Below are 21,896 nucleotides of genomic sequence, written 5' to 3'. Positions count from 1 at the left end.
TAGCCATACACACCCTTAAACGCTACCCGGGACACCCAAACACTTAGCCAAAGTGTTTTCCACTCCTTTGAGCGCGTATAGTTGTTTAATTAGTATATTATTTGCTAATTGTATGTGAACATATGTTATCATATGTTAAAATAGGTCATTGTGTGTGTTCAAGTCCTTGCGTGACACCGAACGCCCAAACGACACCTTCGTCGGACCTACTTACACCATGTGAGTTCATACCCCTGAATGAACCTTTTTAAATGCTTTTAAATGTTTTTATAGGGGGGATTACAAGTTAAACATGCCAGTTATCATATCAATCACATGTGATTGATAACCTGCATGCACAAGATTTTACCACACCTTACACTGTTTTACCGAGTAGGACACTACAATGATTTTTACTTGTTTCGAAACTTTTACTTACACCGACTTAGCCAAATTCATTCTAAACTAGTTATTGAAAGATTTCCAAGGGTTTTTTAACATATTTTACAAACAAAAAAAAAATACAAACTGTGATTTTTCCCAAGTATGAAGGTTTTTCATCAAAATATCCTTTTACGACTTATACTTTTACTTGTTAGATACCGCAGCTTCACTTTCATATATTTTAAACTCCTACTCGATGACGCTTACACTTCGTGATGCGTTTATGCACGTTATTGTCTCTGTATCGCTTATACCGGTTATCGCCTCTATATCGCTTATACCTGTTATCGTCTCTATATCGCTTATACCTGTTATCATCTCTATGTCGCTTGTACCTGTTATCATCTCTATATCGCTTATACGTGTTATCGTCTCTATATCACTTATACCGGGTACGCTTATACTTCGCGACTCGATCTATCTACACTGTATGAATTCACACCATAATGATATGTCTCCACTTAATACACACCCAACCATAGTTAGATGTATGTCTATGCGTATATAGATACATATAAGTAATGATTGAGGGACTTAGGAAGGCTCGTCCGCCCTATTTCCTTTTCTTCATTGAGATGTGGTCTGGTGGGATCGGATGGCCATCCGAAGGTCGTTTGATTCTTTAGTTATATATTATGTATATGAGTATGGACATATAAGAATTCTCTAGTCAGTTCAGTTAAGAGTCTCTACCTCTAGACTACACTTACATTAGAAACCCACTATTGGGAAGTCTCTACCTCTAGCTCAACACTTACACACCACCCACTATTTGGAAGTCTATACCCACTAATTGGGATGCATCTTCAGGACACAGCCTTCTCCGTCGTCTAGTTGGTAACCAGAGTCTCCTATAGAGAGAGCGGACATTGTGTGTATAGATCTATACGGGATTGACAACCCCACACCCTGACTGCTAGCTACAGTCCCGGCCTACCAAGCCAATGGGTGACAAATGTCACATTATATGGGCACTTATAGGGCGTCTAGAACTATAGTTAGTATGGTTACGAGTATCCCGGGTTACCTTATAATTCTTTGGCCTTAAGGTAACGGTATTTCACCGGCAATTCACACTGTATGCTGGTAATTCATTTTCAGAGTCACACTGTTTTGACCTTACAAGACGTATCTTTCATTTGATACTGTTTGGGGTCTGTTATCTTTGTTTTGACCTTACAAGACGTATCTCTCATTTGATATTGTCTGGGGTCTGTTATCTTTGTTTTGACCTTGCAAGACGTATCTTTCATTTGATACTGTCTGGGGTCTGTCTTTCACTATTTTAGACCTTACCAGCTGTATCTTTCATTTGGTACCTTCTGGGGTCTGAGTCTCTACTCGTTAGACTGAACCAGGCATGTCGTTAGTTCGGTGTTCTCCTGTAGTCTATGATTCCTTGCCTTAGTCAGCAGTCTTCACTGCTGAGGCATATGTTATTCACTGATGTCGTTTGCCTTCCTCAATAATCAGATTCGGTATTTTTGATAATGATTGCAATCTAGGGAAAACTACTTTTTACCACATAGCACTGACCAACCTTGGTAGAAGGCTACTGTTATTAAAGAAAATATAGGATTTTCTGGAAAGAACTCTAATACACAGAAAACACTTAAACTACTACTTATGAAAGTTATTTGATTGAAATGCCACCTAATACTTATGAACTCACCAGCATTTGTAAAAATGCTGATACTCGCTTTTCAAATAACTTGTAATCTCAGGTCAGCAATTAGACAGGTACATCCCCGGAGCTGTTGATGAAGATAGCCTAGTACCATGCTGTTCTTATTATATTTGTTTGTACACTTTATTATGTTGAAATGTAAACCTTGTAAAACTATTACTATTAATGAAATGTTTTGTTGTACTTTGATTACTATAATGCATGTGTTGTGATACTTGACATGACGTCATCCACCCCAGAACGTTTCCGCCGTTCCGGTTTTGGGGTGTGACAAGCGAGGACCACCTAGAGGTATGTCAACAAGATCTAGATGGCTAATAAAAAAAACAGTGGCTGTACCCGGATTATATTGCGACCCCAATCTCTCTGAATCATCCCGAACCTCATTAAAATCCCCCATAACTATACATTCGCCCGAAAACAACGTAATAATTTGTGAAATCTGATCCCAAAGTTCTCTTTTTTCATTCGCACCTTGCGGAGCATAAACAACTATAAACATGACAACCAAACCTAAAGGAACCCAAATCGCCTCCATAGCAATAAACCAAGTAAAAGCGAAAACGTTTATCTGCGAGATAATGGTTTGATCCCACACAACAAGAATACCACCTGAAGATCCCTGAGATGGGGAAAAAGCATGCATAAAAGAAACATTACCCCAAAACGAGCTAACTATAACTGAATCCATCGCTTCTATCTTCGTTTCTTGAATCACTAGAAAGTTTATTTTATGGAGGTTACACAAATTTTTAATCGAAGATCTCTTATCCAAGAGAACCCACCCCTTGAACATTAATTAAAAGACAATTCATTTTTGAATTTGTCTTTCAACGTGACCCTTAACTAATTCTTTTAATCGATCAAAACAATCGTCCATATTGTAACCCATAGTTTTACACATTTCAAAAGTTTTTGTTAATTCATTTAAAAATGAATTTTTAGTAAAAGTTCCAGCCGATACACTTTGATTATCACTAATAAGGGATTTACATTTATTTGAGAAACCAGGAGGGGGAGAAAGATCCTCCTCTGAAATATTGATACCCGAAATTCTACCATATCCTCCTGAAAACCCAAAGAATTGACACCTGGGCATGACTTGTTAACAAGGTCTGGATTCTGATTTTTCTCATTTGTTTTGGAGGACGAACTAGAATCTAGTCCATCTGTCGGAATGGCATCAAATGAGTCGAAGTGTTGTTGTATAACAAAGGAATGTGCAACTATTGCTATTGTCGAGGCGGCAACAGGTCCGACCACCAGGACAATAGCCATCTGGACCTTCGGTTGAAGCTGTTTTGGCGAATCTACTATAGTCCTAGTTGATGTGATAGGAGGGGAAGGGTCTTCATGCACACTTTGATGATTATTACCAGCTACATTATTCCCAAAATACCCCTGAAAAGTCCATTAGATTGTCTTGGGGATTTAGAAGGACGATTTTCAACTTTTTCTAAATTTTCCAAAGTTTCGTATATGCCAAAAGGGTCTTGTGAAACTTCATCCCTTTCATATAGAGAACCAATACTTTCATTATCATGTAAATTATCATATCTCCCATCTTGAATAACTTCATTCTTGGTAAAATCACATGAGAAAGATGGAGTCCACCCCGGTGCTTGTTTGATTCTAATGGAAAAAATGAAACCATCAACACTAACTTTAACCACCTCCGATATAATACCAAAGTATGATGTTAAAATAAAAATATGGTTCTTGTATAAATCTTCACCAAGAGTATCTTCAAGTTGAACGATACAACCCCATTTGGCCATGATCTTCTTAAAACCCATTTTACTCCAAGCCCGAAGAGGTAAACCTTCAATATCGGTCCATACTATACGGTCCGGTGGAATGAAGTTCCTATCCCAATTTTTTTTCCGTGATCCAGTGATTAATCACGTCACTTGACATGAAGTTTTTACAAGCATCCTTCGTTTGAAATTCAAACATCACCAGCAATCCTCCCACGTAACGAATTTGGAAATCATCTAATCCTTCATCATGGCAGAACATCCCAAGATTAACTAATGTTTGAAAGTCTCTAGCCTTGGCTAAATAAGCAAGTTCTTTATTTTCATTAATGAAGTCCCCTGAGTTGAGAAAAATTGCAACCTCAGAAGACTCAACAGGTTGCTTATTCAAAGATTGACCTCTAAGAACACTGGCATAAGTATTGTCCTGTTTCTCAATCTTAGATGGAATTGTACTGGAGAGCTTCTCCTTTTTCACTACACGCGGTACTGATGCAAAAATCTTATAAAAACCATACCACACGTCACTTAGTTTCTTAATCATAAGGTCAACATCACATATTCCGGAGAATCTAACAAATCCAATCCATTTCCCCATACGAGATTTCTTTTTAGAAATAAAAACATCAACCACTTTGCCAACCGAGCACACGTATGCCACATAGCAGTAGGTAATACTGATTCTGGAAAATTTGTGACAAAAAAATTGAATATTAGACCTGTCATCATGAAAATCACGAGAATCAGCCAATCTAGTTTTCTTGTATATCCCATTAGATGGAAAATCCTTCCCCTTGAGTCCTTCGAGAATTAGAATTAGACATGGTTTCAATCAAGAATTCTTCTTTGTATATAGTTCAGCAACCCAGAAAACCAATGCAAAAAAGAAATATACAATCAATTCAGCGAACCCGAAATCCATGCCGGATCAGATGTACTATCGGCGTTTCGTCCCACTGGAGAAGAAGGGCCAGGGACGGTGATTGACAAACTTAAATTCCGAAATCGCCGGAAACCCTTATTCTTTGTTTTCAAAGTTGCGAGCAAGTAATTTCTTAAAAATCTACAAATACTCGTTCCACATCTTTATGCACTCTTTCTTGAGCTTTCTTGTATCTCACTCATTTATTATCATCGGGACATGAGAATGTTTTAACAAAAATTGAATGCTTAGGATAAATCTCAACTACAAGATAGTAGTTTAATATGTAATGCCTTCGTAATACAACGGAGGAATCTGGTGTAGTACCGTCATACCACATGTTGAATATTGGTGAATTATTCAGAACACTAGTGTCATTAAGAGAACTGGGACTACCAAAGTAGGCATGTCAAATCCATAAATCATGTGAGGCTACAACTTCAAGTATAACCGCGATTGTGATCGCCATGTATATATTTCCCGTGATATGCATTTGGAAAATTTGTCCATTTCTAGTGCATGCAATCCAAGCATGCATGATGAGCATACAACTTTTATATGTCATTGGAAGTAAGGTAACACAACTAACATGGACCATACAACCTCAAGACATACTTGCAAAATTTGTGAAGTCTTTTTCATATGGTACGTGCATACATCCTAAAACTCTCATCTAGTTCATTGGGTGGGGTGTCATATGCTATCATACGAATTACATTGTGTATTTTTGTAAAGAATGAAATCCTACCGTATGTCTTGCATCTGGACCTTCTTTGAAAAATAACATTATCATCAAAATAATCATGCATTAGAGGGAATACAATCATCAACCCAGAAACCGTTTGCACTTTCTCTCTCTTCTCTTTCTCTCTCAACTCGCTCTCTCTAACTGACGCAGTGTTCTCGGAGTGATTTCGTCGGTGTTTCTTCATCGGTGAGTTGTTAATCTCATTGCTGAAGTATCTTCTCATCTATTTCCGTAGTCTCAATGGGAGCATCATCCAAACCGGATCGATTGAAAGATGTGAAGGTGAAACCTCCGGACAAAAGTGTTGTGGTCCGGTATAGTAGATCAGATGTTGATGTGAATGAAATGGTACCTCCTGGTGTTATTGAGAAGACTTTTGCAGCTCTTTACAGAGCTCAACGTAAACCAACTGTGACGGGAGATGTTGCTACTGGGATTGGGAAGGCTGGATGGAAGATGGAGGGTAAAGCTTTCAGAGTTAAGAATCGGGCAAGGAAAGCTATGGATCGTGCATCTCCAATTGATGCGGAAGGGTATATTGAGGAATTTGAGACTGAAGATGAAACAGAGCGGGAATCAGGGAGTGAAGGGATATGGGAATCTGAATCGAGTAGTCAACTAATAGCCAATAAGGAGTATCAAAATAAGGAGGATATGAAGGCTGAAGGTAATCAAAATTTAGCTGGGGGAAAGCAATCTATCTGTCATGTGATTCAGATACCTTCAGGTAACACAGGTCTATTGACTAAAAATTGGGAGAATCCTTTAATTAGGGGAGATTTGTTAAGCCCTAATTCTGAATTGAAGGCAATTACTAATCAAATGAAGATTGTTAATCCTTCGATTGTGGTTAGTGAGGTTACTGGATCAGGCCCTGTGAGTAATGTTGAGTGTAATGTTGATACTACTTTTAATGGCAAGGAGGATAAAACTCAGAAGGATAATACTAATTGTAGCAATGTTTATGAGGAATTTGATCCGAAGGTGGGATTTACTTTTCTTAATGATCTTAAGAAGAAGCAAATGGAGATGGATAAAAATTTGAAGACTATTGAAGCTGAGGTGAATAATAATGGAGATAACACACTTGAACCTAGTGTTTACTGGGATGAGAATGGGAATTTGATAAATATGAAGGAGGGTATTAGTGAATCTGAAAATGAGATGGCTGATAGAGATGTTAGTGGTCCACAGGTGAAGGGATTGAATTCTGTGGGAACCGTTATTAATAGTATTAACAGGGATCCCTCTTTACTGGGGCCTGCTGGGAAAGGAAGAGGGAAACCTGAAGATGATAATAATGGGATAGGGAAAATTGAAATGTCTTATGCTGGAGCTTTGAGGGGCACTATGCATAAATAGATGTTAGAAGTGAAGTATATTCCTTCTGGTGATGGGAGAGAGGAAGGACCAGCTGTTATTCCTATTGAAAATCTGAAAGTAACAAGTTTACCTTATGCTAATACCTTGTATGGGTATTTGATTGATAAGAAAGTATCTTTTCCTGCTATTCAAAAAGAAGTTAAAAGGTTATGGAAGAATATAGGGCTTGAGGATATGTTTATGAACAGGAATGGGTTCATCTTCTTTAAATTTTCCAGTGAACAGGGAATGCAAGCAGTGTTAGATGGAAGCCCTTGGCTAATATTCAACAATATTCCTTTATTCTTACAAAGGTGGAGACCTGGTCTATCCCTTTCTAAAGCTAGACATGATAAAGTACCAGTATGGGCTAAAATATATGACCTTCCTTTGGAGGCGTGGAGTGGGGAAAATCTTTGCATTATAGCTAGTAAATTGGGAATTCCTTTGGCTTTTGATTCTTTTACTGAGGAGATGTGTCTTCAGCATAAAGGTAGGAATGCCTATGCTAGAATATTGGTTGAGATGTCTGCTAATAAGGAGTGGAAAAGGAAGATTGGAGTTACTACATGGGATTTTGTGAAGAATTGTGCTGTTAATCATGATTTTTTGGTTGAGTATGCTTGGTATCCTTCAAGATGTAATCACTGTAAAGTGTTTGGGCATACTGATAAGGTATGTATGGCAGTGATTAATGAAGAAAATAAGATTAAAGAGGGGAATGATTCTGGGAATACTCAAAGATTTAAAGGTAAAGGAGTGATGGATAGTGAAGGGTTTGTTGAAGTTGTCAAAAAAGGAGGTAACATTGGTGCTTCTTCATCTAAGTCATTTGGAGGTGCTAGGAATATTGGCGGTAGACAGCAGCAAAACTACCAGGGCAATTGCGGGAATAATTATAAAAGATCTAGTAATAGAGGAAATGGAGGTAATAAGGGGGGAGTAGGGAAAGGGCGGAATGGGAAATGGGGGAATACTAGTGTAAGCCATTGGAATTGGGATAAGAACCAAGCATTTGAAGCTTCTACTGCAAAAGGAAAACATGATGGTGGTGAGGTTCAGGATAAGGAAAAGATTACTATTGGATTAACATCTGAAGGGGTTAATAAAGTTAAAAATGTCAATAGATTTGAGGTCTTAGGTTCAATGGTGGATGATATTGTGGAAAGTATGGAAGAAGATGTTATGAACATGAATCAGGGGGTTTTAGATGTGATTGATATTAATGCCGGTGATAGATTGCCTCCTGATATTGGGAAGGATATAAAGGGATCAGAATTGAAGATGAGTGCAAACTTGGACCAAAGGAATGCCAATAAAGATGAGAAAATTGATAAGGGGGCTGGATCAAAGGCAGATTTGGGGGATGCTGTCGATATCATGAAAATTATCCAATGATGAATTTTGGAGCCTGGAATATAAGATGTCTAAATAAAGTGTTTAAGCAGAAGGAGGTGCTTGAGGTTATTAAAAATAATAATTTGGATATGTGTGGTATTTTGGAATCACATGTGTCTGTTTGGAAGCTGAAGAAAATTTGTGACAAAATATTCAAGAGATGGGATTGGGTTTCTAATTGTAATTCTTGTGTTAGGGGTACTAGAATTATAGTTGGATGGAATGTTAATAAGTTTGACCTTATGGTTCTTGGTCAATCTAATCAGGTCCTGCACTGTATGGTGAGACATTTGGATTCCAATGAAGAGTTTTATGTTTCATTCATATATGCTGCTTCTAGTTATTTGGAAAGGAGGTTCCTGTGGAGCAGTCTTGTAAAACATAAAATTGTGGTGGATAATAAGGCCTGGGTGATGCTTGGTGATATTAATGTTGCTCTTAAGCCTTCGGAATATTCTAAAAGTACTTCCAGAAGTCCGGAAGGGGTTGATGACTTTATTGAGTGTATCAATGCTATTGAGGTGGAGGATATTAAAGGTACAGGGCTTCAATTTACTTGGACAAAATCTCCTTCTGGGGAACGTGGGTTACTCAAGAAACTTGATCGTATCATGGTCAATTTTAAGTTTTTGGAGAAGTTCCCGTTGGCTCATGCTATATTCAAACCGTATAGGATTTCTGATCATAGCCCAACAATCTTATCTATTCCTTGTTGTATACCTAAGCGGTCTCATTCGTTTAAATTTGTTAATTTCATTGCTGATTATGATGAATTCCTTCATTTAGTTGAGGAGGTATGGAGATTAAAGGTTGCTGGAGGATTCATCTTTAATGTTACGCTGAAGCTCAAGCTTTTAAAGAAACCCTGTCGAAGGCTTTTCTGTAATTCTTATATTTCAGGAAAGAAGTTACAATTATTAAGAGACAAATTAGATAATTTGCAAGTTGATATTGATAATAATCCACATAATTTGTCTCTGAGGCGTGAGCATGCCAAGTTGTTAATGGACTATAATATGGCTTGTGAGAATGAGGAGAAGTTTCTATTGCAAAGGGCTAAAGTTAAATGGTTGAAAGAGGTGATAGAAATACGAGTTTTTTTCATAAAATTGTCAAGCGCCATGTAAATAAAAATCGAATTTCAGTGATTATGGATGAAGAGGGTAGATGGGTGAGTGGGAAAAATAGGACTGAAAGATTTGTTGGTCATTATAAAGCATTTCTTGGTTCGAATTGTAGTATAGGGGATCGAATTTTGGATAGTGAATTATTTGTTAATAAAATTGATCCAGGTGTTGCCATTGAAATGATAAGAGTTGTGTCGGATGATGAGATAATGAGAGCTATGTTTGAAATTGAAGATAATCGAGCTCCGGATCCTGATGGGTTTTCATCTAAGTTCTTTAAAGCTTCTTGGAAAATGGTGGGTCCTGATGTTTGCAGGGCTGTCAGGGAGGTGTTATGGGTTGGGAAGATTCCGAAGTGTGTTAATGCTACCAGAATTATACTTGTCCCTAAGGTTGAGTTCCCTCGGAAAGTTACAGATTTTAGACCAATTGCTTGCTGTAATACCTTGTACAAATGCATTAGCAAGGTTATTGTCAACCGGATTCGAAATTACTTAGGGATGATAGTTGATCTTAATCAATCGGCTTTCATACATGGGAGATCTATTTTGGACAACATTCTTCTTTTTCAAGATTTGACGGCGAGCTACAATAGGAAGGATGGCCCTCTTAAGTGTGCCCTGAAAATAGATATCCAAAAGCTTATGACACTGTTGATTGGAAATTCCTTAAGCAAGCTTTGATTGGGTTTGGATTCCATCCAGTTATGGTCCAGTGGATAATGATGTGTGTTACTTCAACTTGGTTTACTGTGAATATTAATGGAGAGGACAATGGGTTTTTTGAAGGGAAGAGAGGCTTGAGACAAGGTGATCCCTTATCTCCCTATCTGTTTACTCTTGTCATGGAAATATTTTGTAACACCGTGAATTTCAAAATAATTTTTCGCAAAATATAAAAACATTTTTCATTTAATTTTCATAAAACATCAAGTTTAAATCTTCAATTCACATCATACAAAATCCCAAGATCATATCACATAAAAATCCCTTGCGTGTGTACAGATCAAGCCGACGCCTTCCCGCGGTCATCACTAGTACCTGAAACAAACAACACTAACACTGTAAGCACAAAGCTTAGTGAGTTCCCCAAAATACCACACATAACACATATTAGCCACTCAAGGCTATAACTCTGTGGGTCCGTAGACCCTACTCTGTGTACCCACTGGTTCTAACTCTAGGAACCTTCCGGTTCCAACTCTATAAACATGCACAACATAAATCACATAGACATCATGCAGTACAACACATAACATACACATACTCTGTCACATAAATCTGATTACCTACTCAAGGTAAAGTATAGTGAGAAGACTCACCTCGTATATCTCGATAACCCGCGAATCCTGGAAATCACTCGTGCTCGATCCTCCGAGCTATAATCCTCCTATAACATCGTACATCTCTAATTAACACTTTTACCACTAAGGTTACCCCTATCAAGTCAACACTGGTCAACTCTGGTCAATGGTCAACGGTCAACGGTCAATTTTGACCGGACTCGGTGAGTGCACTAGGGCGACTTGGCGAGTCTATATGTATTCACCAACTTTCTAGGATTCTCTTTTGACACGTCGGGTACTCCCCTGACTCGACGAGTTCCACCTGGCATGAATCGCGGGGCCACCATGACTCAACTCGCCGAGTCTCAAGAACAACTCGGCGAGTTCCAGCTCGACTCAGTCCATCTGTCAACCCTCTCTAACTCTCCCTGACTCACTGAGTCAACCCATAACTCGACAGGACCACTCGCTGAGTGGTTAAGGACAATCTTCATGCTACTCGCCGAGTCTGTTCTTCAAACTCGGCGAGTCCATGCCATGCATAAACTCAAACTAGCTTCTGAGGTCAGATCCGCTCCATCCACTCATAGATCTGGCCCTCCTCAGCTCATTCATCACGTAAAGTTCATGTCTTGGTTACCATACAACACCTATAAGGCTCTTTTTGGAGAAATGACCTCTAAAATGGCAACCCTAGCCTCCAACCCAAAAGGAAGGACATAAAGCATGACATTAGGGACTCTCTGGACCTACTAAGGTCCAGATCTAAGCACCATATCCCCATGGTACCTCTCACACTTCAAATACAAAGCAAATAAGGCATGAAGAAACCCTAGATTTGACCATATCAACAAAAATACGGAAATAAGCTCTGAATGATACCTCAAGGAGCCTCCTTTGATGAAATGAAAGTAGATCCAAGCTCCCCAACTCTTCTAGCTTGACTTTCCTCTTCCTTTCTTGCAAAAACACACAAATTTGGTGAACAATGGCCTCTTATCTCACTCACAAGAACCCTCAGCTGCTTTGGTGCTATCAAGATCAAGGTAGCCGCAATGAAGGGCCATAAGGTCCTTTAAATAGGGCTTAGGACTGGGAAATTAGGGTTTCATTAACAGCGAGGACTCGCCGAGTCCATTCCTTGGACTCGCCGAGTCCAGGCGCGAACCCGCGTCCTGAACCGCGATCCTACTCGGCGAGTTTGAGCTCCAACTCGCCGAGTCCCCTCACAAAAATCCAAAAATATAAGCATAAAAGATACCTAGAAATCCGGGCTGTAGACTTCGCCCTCGAAGTCTAGTCTGCAAATAGCTCCGGATGCTACTCACGCATCTCACGCTCCGGCTCCCAGGTCATCTCTGATCCCTTTCGATGCTGCCACTGAACCAACACCAAGGGTACCTCCTTGTTCCTCAAAACCTTGATCTTCCGATCTCTGATGGCCACTGGTCTCTCGGCATAATTCAGGCTCGCATCCACCTGAATATCCTCTAATGGAACCACTGCCGACTTGTCGGCTATACACTTCCTCGGCTGCGACACATGAAAAGTGTCGTGAATCTGCCCCAACTCTGCTGGCAAATCCAAACGATAGGCTACCCGGCCTACCCTCGCGGTCACACGGAAAGGACCAATATATCAGGGCCCCAACTTGCCCCTCTTCCTGAATCGAATCACTCCTTTCCAAGGAGAGACCTTCAGGAGTACAAGGTCGCCAACCTGAAACTCAAGCTCGGACCGTCGTCTGTCTGCATAACTCTTCTGTCGGCTCTGAGCGGTCAACAACCTCTGTCAGACCTGCTGAATCTGCTTTGTCGTCTGAAGCACGATCTCTGTACTGCCCATCACCCGCTGACCAACCTTTCCCTAACAAATGGGAGTCCGACACCTCCTCACATACAACAGCTCAAAGGGTGGCATACCAACGCTCGAATGATGGCTGTTGTTGTTGGAAAACTCTGCCAAGGGCAAATATGCATCCTAGCTACCCCCAAAATCCAACATACATGCTCGGAGCATGTCCTCGAGCGTCTGAATCATCCGCTCACTCTGACCGTCTATCTGGGGATGATATGCGGTACTAAAATGCAGTCTAGTACCAAACTCCTCATGAAACTTCTTCCAGAATCTGGAAGTGAAACGCACATCACGGTCCAAAACAATCGAGATTGGCACCCAATGCGGAGATACCACTTCCCTCACATACACCTCCGCCAATTTCTCTGCTGAAGAACTGTCGCTGATAGCAAGGAAGTGAGCGCTCTTCGTCAATCTGTCCACAATCACCCAAATTGCATCAACTCCTCTGGCAGTCCTTGGCAATTTGGTGATGAAATCCATAGTGATCTGTTCCTATTTCCATTCGGGAACCTCCAATGGCTGCAACTTACCATGCGGCCTCTGGTGCTTAGCCTTAACCCTACGACAGGTCAAGCACCTCTCAACGAACCACGCGACATCCCTCTTCATACAGGGCCACCAATACTCCTTTCTCAAATCCAAATACATCTTAGTGGCCCCCGGATGGATCGAAAATTTCGACCGATGCGCCTCCTCCATCAAAATGGTACGCGTTCCTCCCACAAACGGTACCCAGATACGCCACTGAAATGTCATAAGCCCCCAACCATCGGTAACGAACTCTGAAACCAAACCAACAACCCGTTCCCTCTTCTGCATCTCAGGTCGCACAGCCTCGGCCTGTGCCCCACGAATGGCGTCCAATACTAGATCTATCACGGTCAATCTCAAACATACCTCCCGCAGCGGGGTGTTCTTCGCCCTGTGGCTCAATCCATCGGCTACCACATTAGCCTTGCCTGGGTGGTACAGGATCTCACAATCATAATCCTTGACCACATCCAACCACCTTCTCTGACGCATATTTAGGGTGGGCTGATCCATCAAATACTTCAAACTCTTATGGTCCGTGTATATCGTACACCGAACCCCATACAAGTAGTGACGCCAAATCTTGAGGCCGAACACCACTGCCCCCAACTCTAGATCATGGGTGGGATATCTCGACTCATGAGGCTTCAGTTGCCTCGATGCATACGCTATCACATGCCCCCTCTGCATCAGCACCACTCCCAATCCCAAAATCGATGCATCACAGTATACCACAAAGTCCTCCATCCCTTCCGGGAGAGCTAACACCGGGGCTTCGCACAACCTCTGGCAAAGTGTCTCAAAGGAGGCCTGCTGCTTGCGGCCCCATGAAAAAGCAACACCCTTCCGGGTGAATCTGGTGAGTGGCACTGCGATCTTGGAGATATCCTTAATAAACCTCCGATAATACCCTGCCAACCCTAGGAAACTCCTGATCTCGGAGGGTGACTTCGGCACCTCCCAACTCATCACCGCCTCAACCTTGGCCGGATCGACCAATATCCCTTCCTGGTTAACGAGATGTCCTAAGAACTGGACCTCCAGCAACCAGAAATCACACTTGGAGAATTTGGCATAAAGCCTCTCCGATCTTAGAACTCCGAGAACCTCTCTCAAATGCTCCTCATGCTGCTCTCTAGATCTCGAATATACCAGAATGTCATCGATAAATACAATCACCGACCGATCCAGCATCGGCCTACACACTCGGTTCATGAGATCCATGAACACTGCCGGGGCATTGGTGAGCCCGAAAGGCATCACCACAAACTCATAATGCCCATAACGCGTCCTAAACGCTGTCTTCTGGACGTCCTCATCCCGCATCCTCACTTCATGATATCCGGACCTCAAATCGATCTTGGAAAACCAAGATGCTCCCTGCAATTGATCGAACAAATCGTCGATCCTCGGCAACGGGTAACGGTTCTTGACCGTCAGCTTGTTCAACTCCCGGTAATCAATACACATCCGGTGTGAACCATCCTTCTTTTTGACGAACAGGATAGGCTCTCCCTACGACGAGCTGCTCGGCCGAATAAACCCCTTCCCCAGCAGCTCCTGAAGTTGCGAGGATAACTCTTGCATCTCTGGAGGTGCAAGGCAATAAGGCACCTTGGCGATAGGCGCGGCCCCCGGAACCAAATCGATACTGAACTCCACTTGCCTCACAGGAGGCACACCCAACAACTCCTCGGGAAACACATCCGGGAACTCACGCACCACCGGAACCTCCTCAACTGAACTCGGCCTCTCGGAATCCACCCGCGTATCCATCACATACGCCACAAAACCCTTACAGCCCTGCTGTACACACTGCCTCGCTCTAGCGGCCGAACAAAATGATGATCCTGAACGTGTACCATCGCCATACACCGAAAGAACTCCCCCACTAGGGTCTCTTATGGTCACCAGCTGTCGCTCACAGTCGATAACCGCACCGAATCTGCTCAACCAATCCATGCCCACAATGACACAGACATCACCCATCGCAATAGGAACCAGATCAATCGGGAACTCAACACCGAAAATCTCGACTACGCAACCTCGGAGAACCTCCGTGGCATATATCACCCTCTCATCAGCTATGGAAACTCTCAGAGGCCGACTCAACACCTCATGACTAACACTGATATGCTGACTAAAAGCCAAAGATACAAAAGACCGACTCGCACCCGAGTCAAATAACACCAAGGCAGGTACATAATTCACAAGAAAAGTACCTACGCATAACATAACATAAGCATAATATCTCAACATCAAAATAAATACATGAAAGAATACATACCAGCCACGACATCGGGCGCTGTGCGGAGCTCCTCCGCGGTCAGCTGAAAGGCTCTCCCTCGTGCCCTCGGCGCCTCGGCCTTCACTGGCCGACTCTCTATAGCTCTGATGGTGGCAGGGGCAGATCCCAGAGGTGCTCCCTGAGATGACCCTCGCAACTGCGGACACTCTGCCTTCTGGTGTCCGGTCTGATTGCAGTGGAAGCACACTGCAAACCCCTTGGGGAAATCCTTGGCCATATGCCCCTCCTTGCCACATTTGTAGCAAGATCCTGCTCTGCAGACTCCATTGTGACCCTTGCCACACTTCCCACAAGTGCGGCCCTTCTGGCTCCCTGGTTTGGGATCAGCGGGCTTGGCCCGCTTGGCTGCTGGCTGAGACTGTGCTGGTCGCCATTCCCTCCCCTGAGACTCTGCCTCCTCCCTGTCCTGAGTCTCCAGCTCAATCTCGCTCTTCCGGGCATTTGCCTGAAGCTTAGCAAATGTCTGGTACGAGGAGTTCGCCGCGAACTCCCGAATGTCTCACCTCAAAAAACTCAAATATCGACTCATACGTGCCTGCTCAGTGGACACGTGCTCAGGGCAGAACATCGCCCTCTCATGGAACATCCTGGTGATCGCTATAACTGACTCAGTACCCTGCTTGAGGGTCAGAAACTCCTGTGCCAAATGCTCCCTCTCCACCTGGGGAACATACTCATCTCGGAACATGGCAGTGAACCTCTCCCAAGTCACTGCCGCAAGCTCAGCAGGCGTAAAATGCACCGTCACAAACTTCCACCAGTCCTTCGCTCCCAAGCGAAGCTGGTTTAGCGCGAACCGAACCTTCAAATGCTCAGGAGATGAGCAAGTGAAGAAACACCCCTCTATATCAGAAGTCCACCTCATAACTGTCCGCACCGTCTCAGAATACACCCCAAGTCCTCCTCTTCAGATCCCAACTTCCAAGTATTCTATCATCCACAGGCTATTCTCTAATAGATCCCTCATAAGCCTCTCGCAGCTACCTACTCACTCTCAATCATCTCATAGCAGCTCACCACTTCCTAGGCTAAGGCATCACAAATCAGGCCACTCTAGTCCTAATAGGAATACTTAGCCTACTCTAGCATGCGAATACATCATATCAATATCAATAGCACATAACATGAGGGTATTTTGGGAAATCACCGTTCGGGCGCGGACTGTTCGTACACACAACTCTGCTCTGCGTTTCTTTTCAAAATCTTTTACTCTTTTTGAAAATACTTCTCAAATCCTCAGTTTGAGTTCAAATACGCCCGAAGGTGTACTCGAATCCCTCAAACCAAGGCTCTGATACCAACTTGTAACATCGTGAATTTCAAAATAATTTTTCGCAAAATATAAAAACATTTTTCATTTAATTTTCATAAAACATCAAATTTAAATCTTCAATTCACATCATACAAAATCCCAAGATCATATCACATAAAAATCCCTTGCGTGTGTACAGATCAAGTCGGCGCATTCCCACGGTCATCGCTAGTACCTGAAACAAACAACACTAACACTGTAAGCACAAAGATTAGTGAGTTCCCCAAAATACCACACATAACACATATTAACCACTCGAGGCTATAACTCTATGGGTCCGTAGACCCTACTCTGTGAACCCATTGGTTCTAACTCTGGGAACCTTTCAGTTCCAACTCTATAAACATGCACAACATAAATCACATAGACATCATGCAGTACAACACATAGCATACACATAACATACACATACTCTGTCACATAAATCTGATTACCTACTCAAGGTAAAGTATAGTGAGAAGACTCACCTCGTATATCTCGATAACCCGCGAATCCTGGAAATCACTCGTGCTCGATCCTCCGAGCTATAATCCTCCTATAACATCATACATCTCTAATTAACACTTTTACCACTAAGGTTGACTACCCCTATCAAGTCAACACTGGTCAACTCTGGTCAATGGTCACCGGTCAACGATCAATTTTGACCGGACTCGGCGAGTGCACTAGGGCGACTCGGCGAGTCTATATGTATTCACCAACTTTCTAGGATTCTCTTTTGACACGTCGGGTACTCCCCTGACTCGACGAGTTCCACCTGGCATGAATCGTGGGGCCACCACGACTCAACTCGCCGAGTCTCAAGAACAACTCGGCGAGTTCCAGCTCGACTCAGTCCATCTGTCAACCCTCTCTAACTCTCCATGACTCACTGAGTCAACCCATAACTCGACAGGACTACTCGCTGAGTGGTTCAGGACAATCTTCATGCTACTCGCCGAGTCTGTTCTTCAAACTCGGCGAGTCCATGCCATGCATAAACTCAAACTAGCTTCTGAGGTCAGATCCGCTCCATCCACTCATAGATCTGGCCCTCCTCAGCTCATTCATCACGTAAAGTTCATGTCTTGGTTACCATACAACACCTACAAGGCTCTTTTTGGAGAAATGACCTCTAAAATGGCAACCCTAGCCACCAACCCAAAAGGAAGGACATAAATCATGACATTAGGGACTCTCTGGACCTACTAAGGTCCGGATCTAGGCACCATATCCCCATGGGACCTCTCACACTTCAAAAACAAAGCAAATAAGGCATGAAGAAACCCTAGATTTGACCATATCAACAAAAATACGGAAATAAGCTCTAAATGATACCTCAAGGAGCCTTTTTTGATGAAATGAAAGTAGATCCAAGCTCCCCAACTCTTCTAGCTTGACTTTCCTCTTCCTTTCTTGCAAAAACACACAAATTTGGTGAACAATGGCCTCTTATCTCACTCACAAGAACCGTCGGCTGCTTTGGTGCTCTCAAGATCAAGGTAGCCGCAATGAAGGGCCATAAGGTCCTTTAAATAGGGCTTAGGACCGGGAATTAGGGTTTCATTAAACAGCAAGGACTCGCCGAGTCCAGGCGCGAACCCGCGTCCTGAACCGCGATCCTACTAGGCGAGTTTGAGCTCCAACTCGCCGAGTCCCCTCAGAAAACTCCAAAAATATAAGCATAAAAGATACCTGGAAATCCGGGCTGTTACATATTTAATCTTTTGTTGAAAAAGAATATTGAAAATAGCCCTAATTTCAAATTCCATAGTAGATGCAAATTCCAGAAAATCACTCACTTATGTTTTGCAGATGACTTGTTGATGTTTTGTCATGGTGATAGTGGTTCTGCTAGAGTGATTAAGAATTCGTTGGATTGTTATAAGAGCCTGATTTTTTTCAGCTGTGTTGATCCTGCTGTGAGGTGTACTATTAATAGTATACTTCCTTTTGATGTTGGAAAGTTTCTGTTCAAGTACCTGGGTGTGCCGTTAACAGTTAATAAATTGTTTAGAAGGGATTGTAAAGTTTTGGTTGATAAAGTTAGAATGCGCATCCTAAGTTGGAAGCACAAGTGTTTGTCTTATGCCGGAAGACTTCAACTTATTGGTTCTGTTTTATCAGCTTTGCATGTTTATTGGGCATTGGTTTTTAAGCTTCCTGTTGCCACTATTTCTTAGATTGAGAAGATTTGTAGGGGTTATTTGTGTAGTGGTGGTGATCTTGTGAAGGGTAATGCCAAAGTTAAGTGGAAAATGGTGTGTAGTCCAAAAGAGAATGGGGGTTTAGGATTGAAAGACCTTAGAAGATGGAATGATGTGTTGTTATCCAAACATGTGTGGAATATTGTTAATAATAAGAAGTCTTTGTGGGTGAAGTGGGTCTATAAGTTTTACTTGAAAGAAAGGAATTTTTGGGATATTCAAGTTAAAAAGAATTTCTGCTGGACTTGGAAAAGGATTTTAATTGCTAGGAACATTGTTCGTCCCCATATTGTTTCTTGTATTGGATCCAGTGAGAACACTTCCTTATGACATGACTGGTGGCACCCGATTGGGATTTTGAGTATGTTAATCTCGAGGAGTGAGTGGATTAGGGCAGGTTTCAATGATATGTCAAAAGTGAAGGATGTTTTTGTGAATGGCCATTTGTGTTGGCCGACTGATTGGCTGGAAAATTACCCTGGTTTGATGGATTGGCCTTTGTTTGTTAATAATGAAGGAACTGAGGATAAGATAATTTGGAGAGATAATAATGGAAAGTGTAAAAGATTTTCTTGCAAGCAGGTGTGGTCGGATGTCAATTTTTTTGGGCCAAAGGTTCCTGGGTTTCACACAATTTGGCTTAGTAATAACATTCCAAGGAATGTGTTTATCCTTTGGATGGCAATTTTGGGTAAATTAAAGACTCAGGACAGGCTGCTAAGCTGGGAAATTAAAGGTAATATGTTTTGCCCTTTATGTTTGAAGACTAATGATTCCCATGATCATTTATTTTTTAAGTGTGATTTCTCTAAGCTTATTTGGGAGTATTTCTCTAATAAGGCTGACATCAGGGTGAGTTATGGTAATTGGAAGGAGTTTATTTATAAGTTTTGTGAGAAGGTGAAGGGCAAATCTATTGGGGTTTTTATAAAGAAACTAGTTTTGGCAGGTTGTGTTTCGTATATTTGGCATGAAAGAAATATGAGATTCTTTAAAAATAATTTTAGATCCCCATTCTCTGTTACTTGTTGTATTGAGAAAGAAATTCAATTGAGGTTATTGGGGTTGAAGTATGAATCAAAAGTTATTAAGGAGAAAGTGTGGAGATGTTGGGGTATAGATAGAAATAATGATGTTGATAATGGGAATAAGAATAATGAAGTCTTGAAACTGGGTGGGGCTGGTTGATTGGGTGAAAGTTAGGAACAATGGGAATTGGTTGTGTTGCGTGATATGGCTGCATGTTTGGAGTAACAGATTGGGGTTTTCCTGTGTTACTACTAGAATTGACGGTTTATGTTACTGGTTTGGGAGTTTGCTCCTGAATTTATTAACTTGTACTTGTGGGAATTATTATTTGGATATGATCTTTGTTGAGAATATTCAAGTAATGATTCCTGGACATGTGATTGATGCCGTGTCCAGTATGCTACTGTTTGCGAATCTTGACTGGTTCTTTTAATGGATTATTCCCTTTTGGTTTAGTGTGTTGTACAAGTTTCTGTTGCTGACTGTGCAGACCTGGGAAGGGTGGTCGATTCGTGTTGAGAGTATGATAGATTATGGGAGGAGGAGCAAGTCTTGGACTGTGTTGCTGAGAAGTAAAAGATGGATGTCTGATTGCTGGAAGCATTGAAATAGCAGCTGGAGTGTGATTTTATGGTTGCTGTTTATTCATAGGGATGGAGAGTTGTGTAGTTATAATTTTGTAAAATTTGGTGTTTTTGGTAGTTTATCTGTTTTGTATTGGTTGTTGGGTTGGGTCCTAGGATTAGCCTATTGGACAGTGGGTTTTTTTAAGGGCCTTTCCCCTTGCATTAACTTTTTTGGTATGATGTGGGTTTGGTGGTGCAAGGGGTTGAAGTTACCTTTTTTCCCACATCAAATAAGTCTTTAGACTAATTTTAGGACTTTTAAGGGTTTTTGGGGTAAAGTTGGCAGTTTTATGAGGATTAAGAAATGGTTTGGTAGGTTGTTATGGATTGGTTGGTCTCGTTAGGGTGTGTTTGTATTTTTGTTTTTTTTTTATGTTTTCTTTTATTTTTTTTAATAAAGTTTGCTGAGCTTTGGCTCTTTCAAAAAAAATCATGCATTAGAGGTTGGTGGGACTTCACAATCCCTCTTTATATATATATTTTTTTGTCTCTATTGCACATTTCTCGTTTCGTCGCCTGATTCTTGTTGCAACGAATTAGCAACGGTGATCAGAACTTGTAGCAAGAATTCTAAATTATTTGACGATGATGATGATGATGATGATGATGATGAAGACATTTTTTTAAGAAGTGAATGATTTGTTGTGGAGTAATTTGTGGGTTTGGTTTAGTATTTATAATGGTTTAAAATTGAAAAAACAATAAAAATAGTCGTTACCTCTACTCTCTCCTCTCTGATTAGAAACTTATTGTTGTTTCACTCATACTCACATAGCTTACCACCGTCGGGGATAGTGTTTGTCGAGTTTACCATTCCATTGCCAAGCCTACTGCCGAGCCACACTCTCTAGCCTATATTTTATTATTTTTTTATTTCTATAACTATTTTTATTATCTTTTATAGTTTTGAAAACAAAAATGCCCGACAAAGTTATTTTTTATTTTTATTTCTTGGCAATAAGTGTCTATAAAAGAATAAGTATGACATAAGTTAGTAGAAATGCCCGAAAATATGACATATGTTAGTAAAAATGCTAAATTATATGATGAGACTTAATAAAACATTTAAGATTGATAAATGATAAATTAATTAATTTTATAAAAAGATTTTGAAATGTTAACCATTGAAGATGATATTTGATAAAAGTGTTTAGTTAGATAAAAGTTAGTGAAAAGATGATATGACAAAAGTAATAAGTCTTTGAAAGGTTAACCATCATAGATGCTCTCTAATACATTAGGTTGTGTCTTACTGTCTTATGTCTTATTCATCGGAATTCGTAAATAAAACATAATTCTATGCTAATCATACAATCATAACTCTAAACATTTCAA

General features: G+C 41.2%; 1 protein-coding gene across 1 annotated transcript; it reads left to right on the top strand.

Moving 5' to 3' along the window:
* The first annotated feature begins 8,296 nt into the window (after positions 1 to 8,296).
* LOC128132937 (uncharacterized) lies at positions 8,297 to 9,424 on the top strand. The gene has a single exon (XM_052769951.1). The coding sequence runs from the start codon at positions 8,297 to 8,299 to the stop codon at positions 9,422 to 9,424; it is 1,128 nt and encodes a 375-aa protein (XP_052625911.1).
* Positions 9,425 to 21,896: the final 12,472 nt, after the last annotated feature.

Source organism: Lactuca sativa, chromosome 3 (genome assembly GCF_002870075.4).
Source record: "Lactuca sativa cultivar Salinas chromosome 3, Lsat_Salinas_v11, whole genome shotgun sequence".
NCBI classification, from domain to species: domain Eukaryota; kingdom Viridiplantae; phylum Streptophyta; class Magnoliopsida; order Asterales; family Asteraceae; genus Lactuca; species Lactuca sativa.
This window is presented reverse-complemented; position numbering and strand designations above follow the sequence as displayed.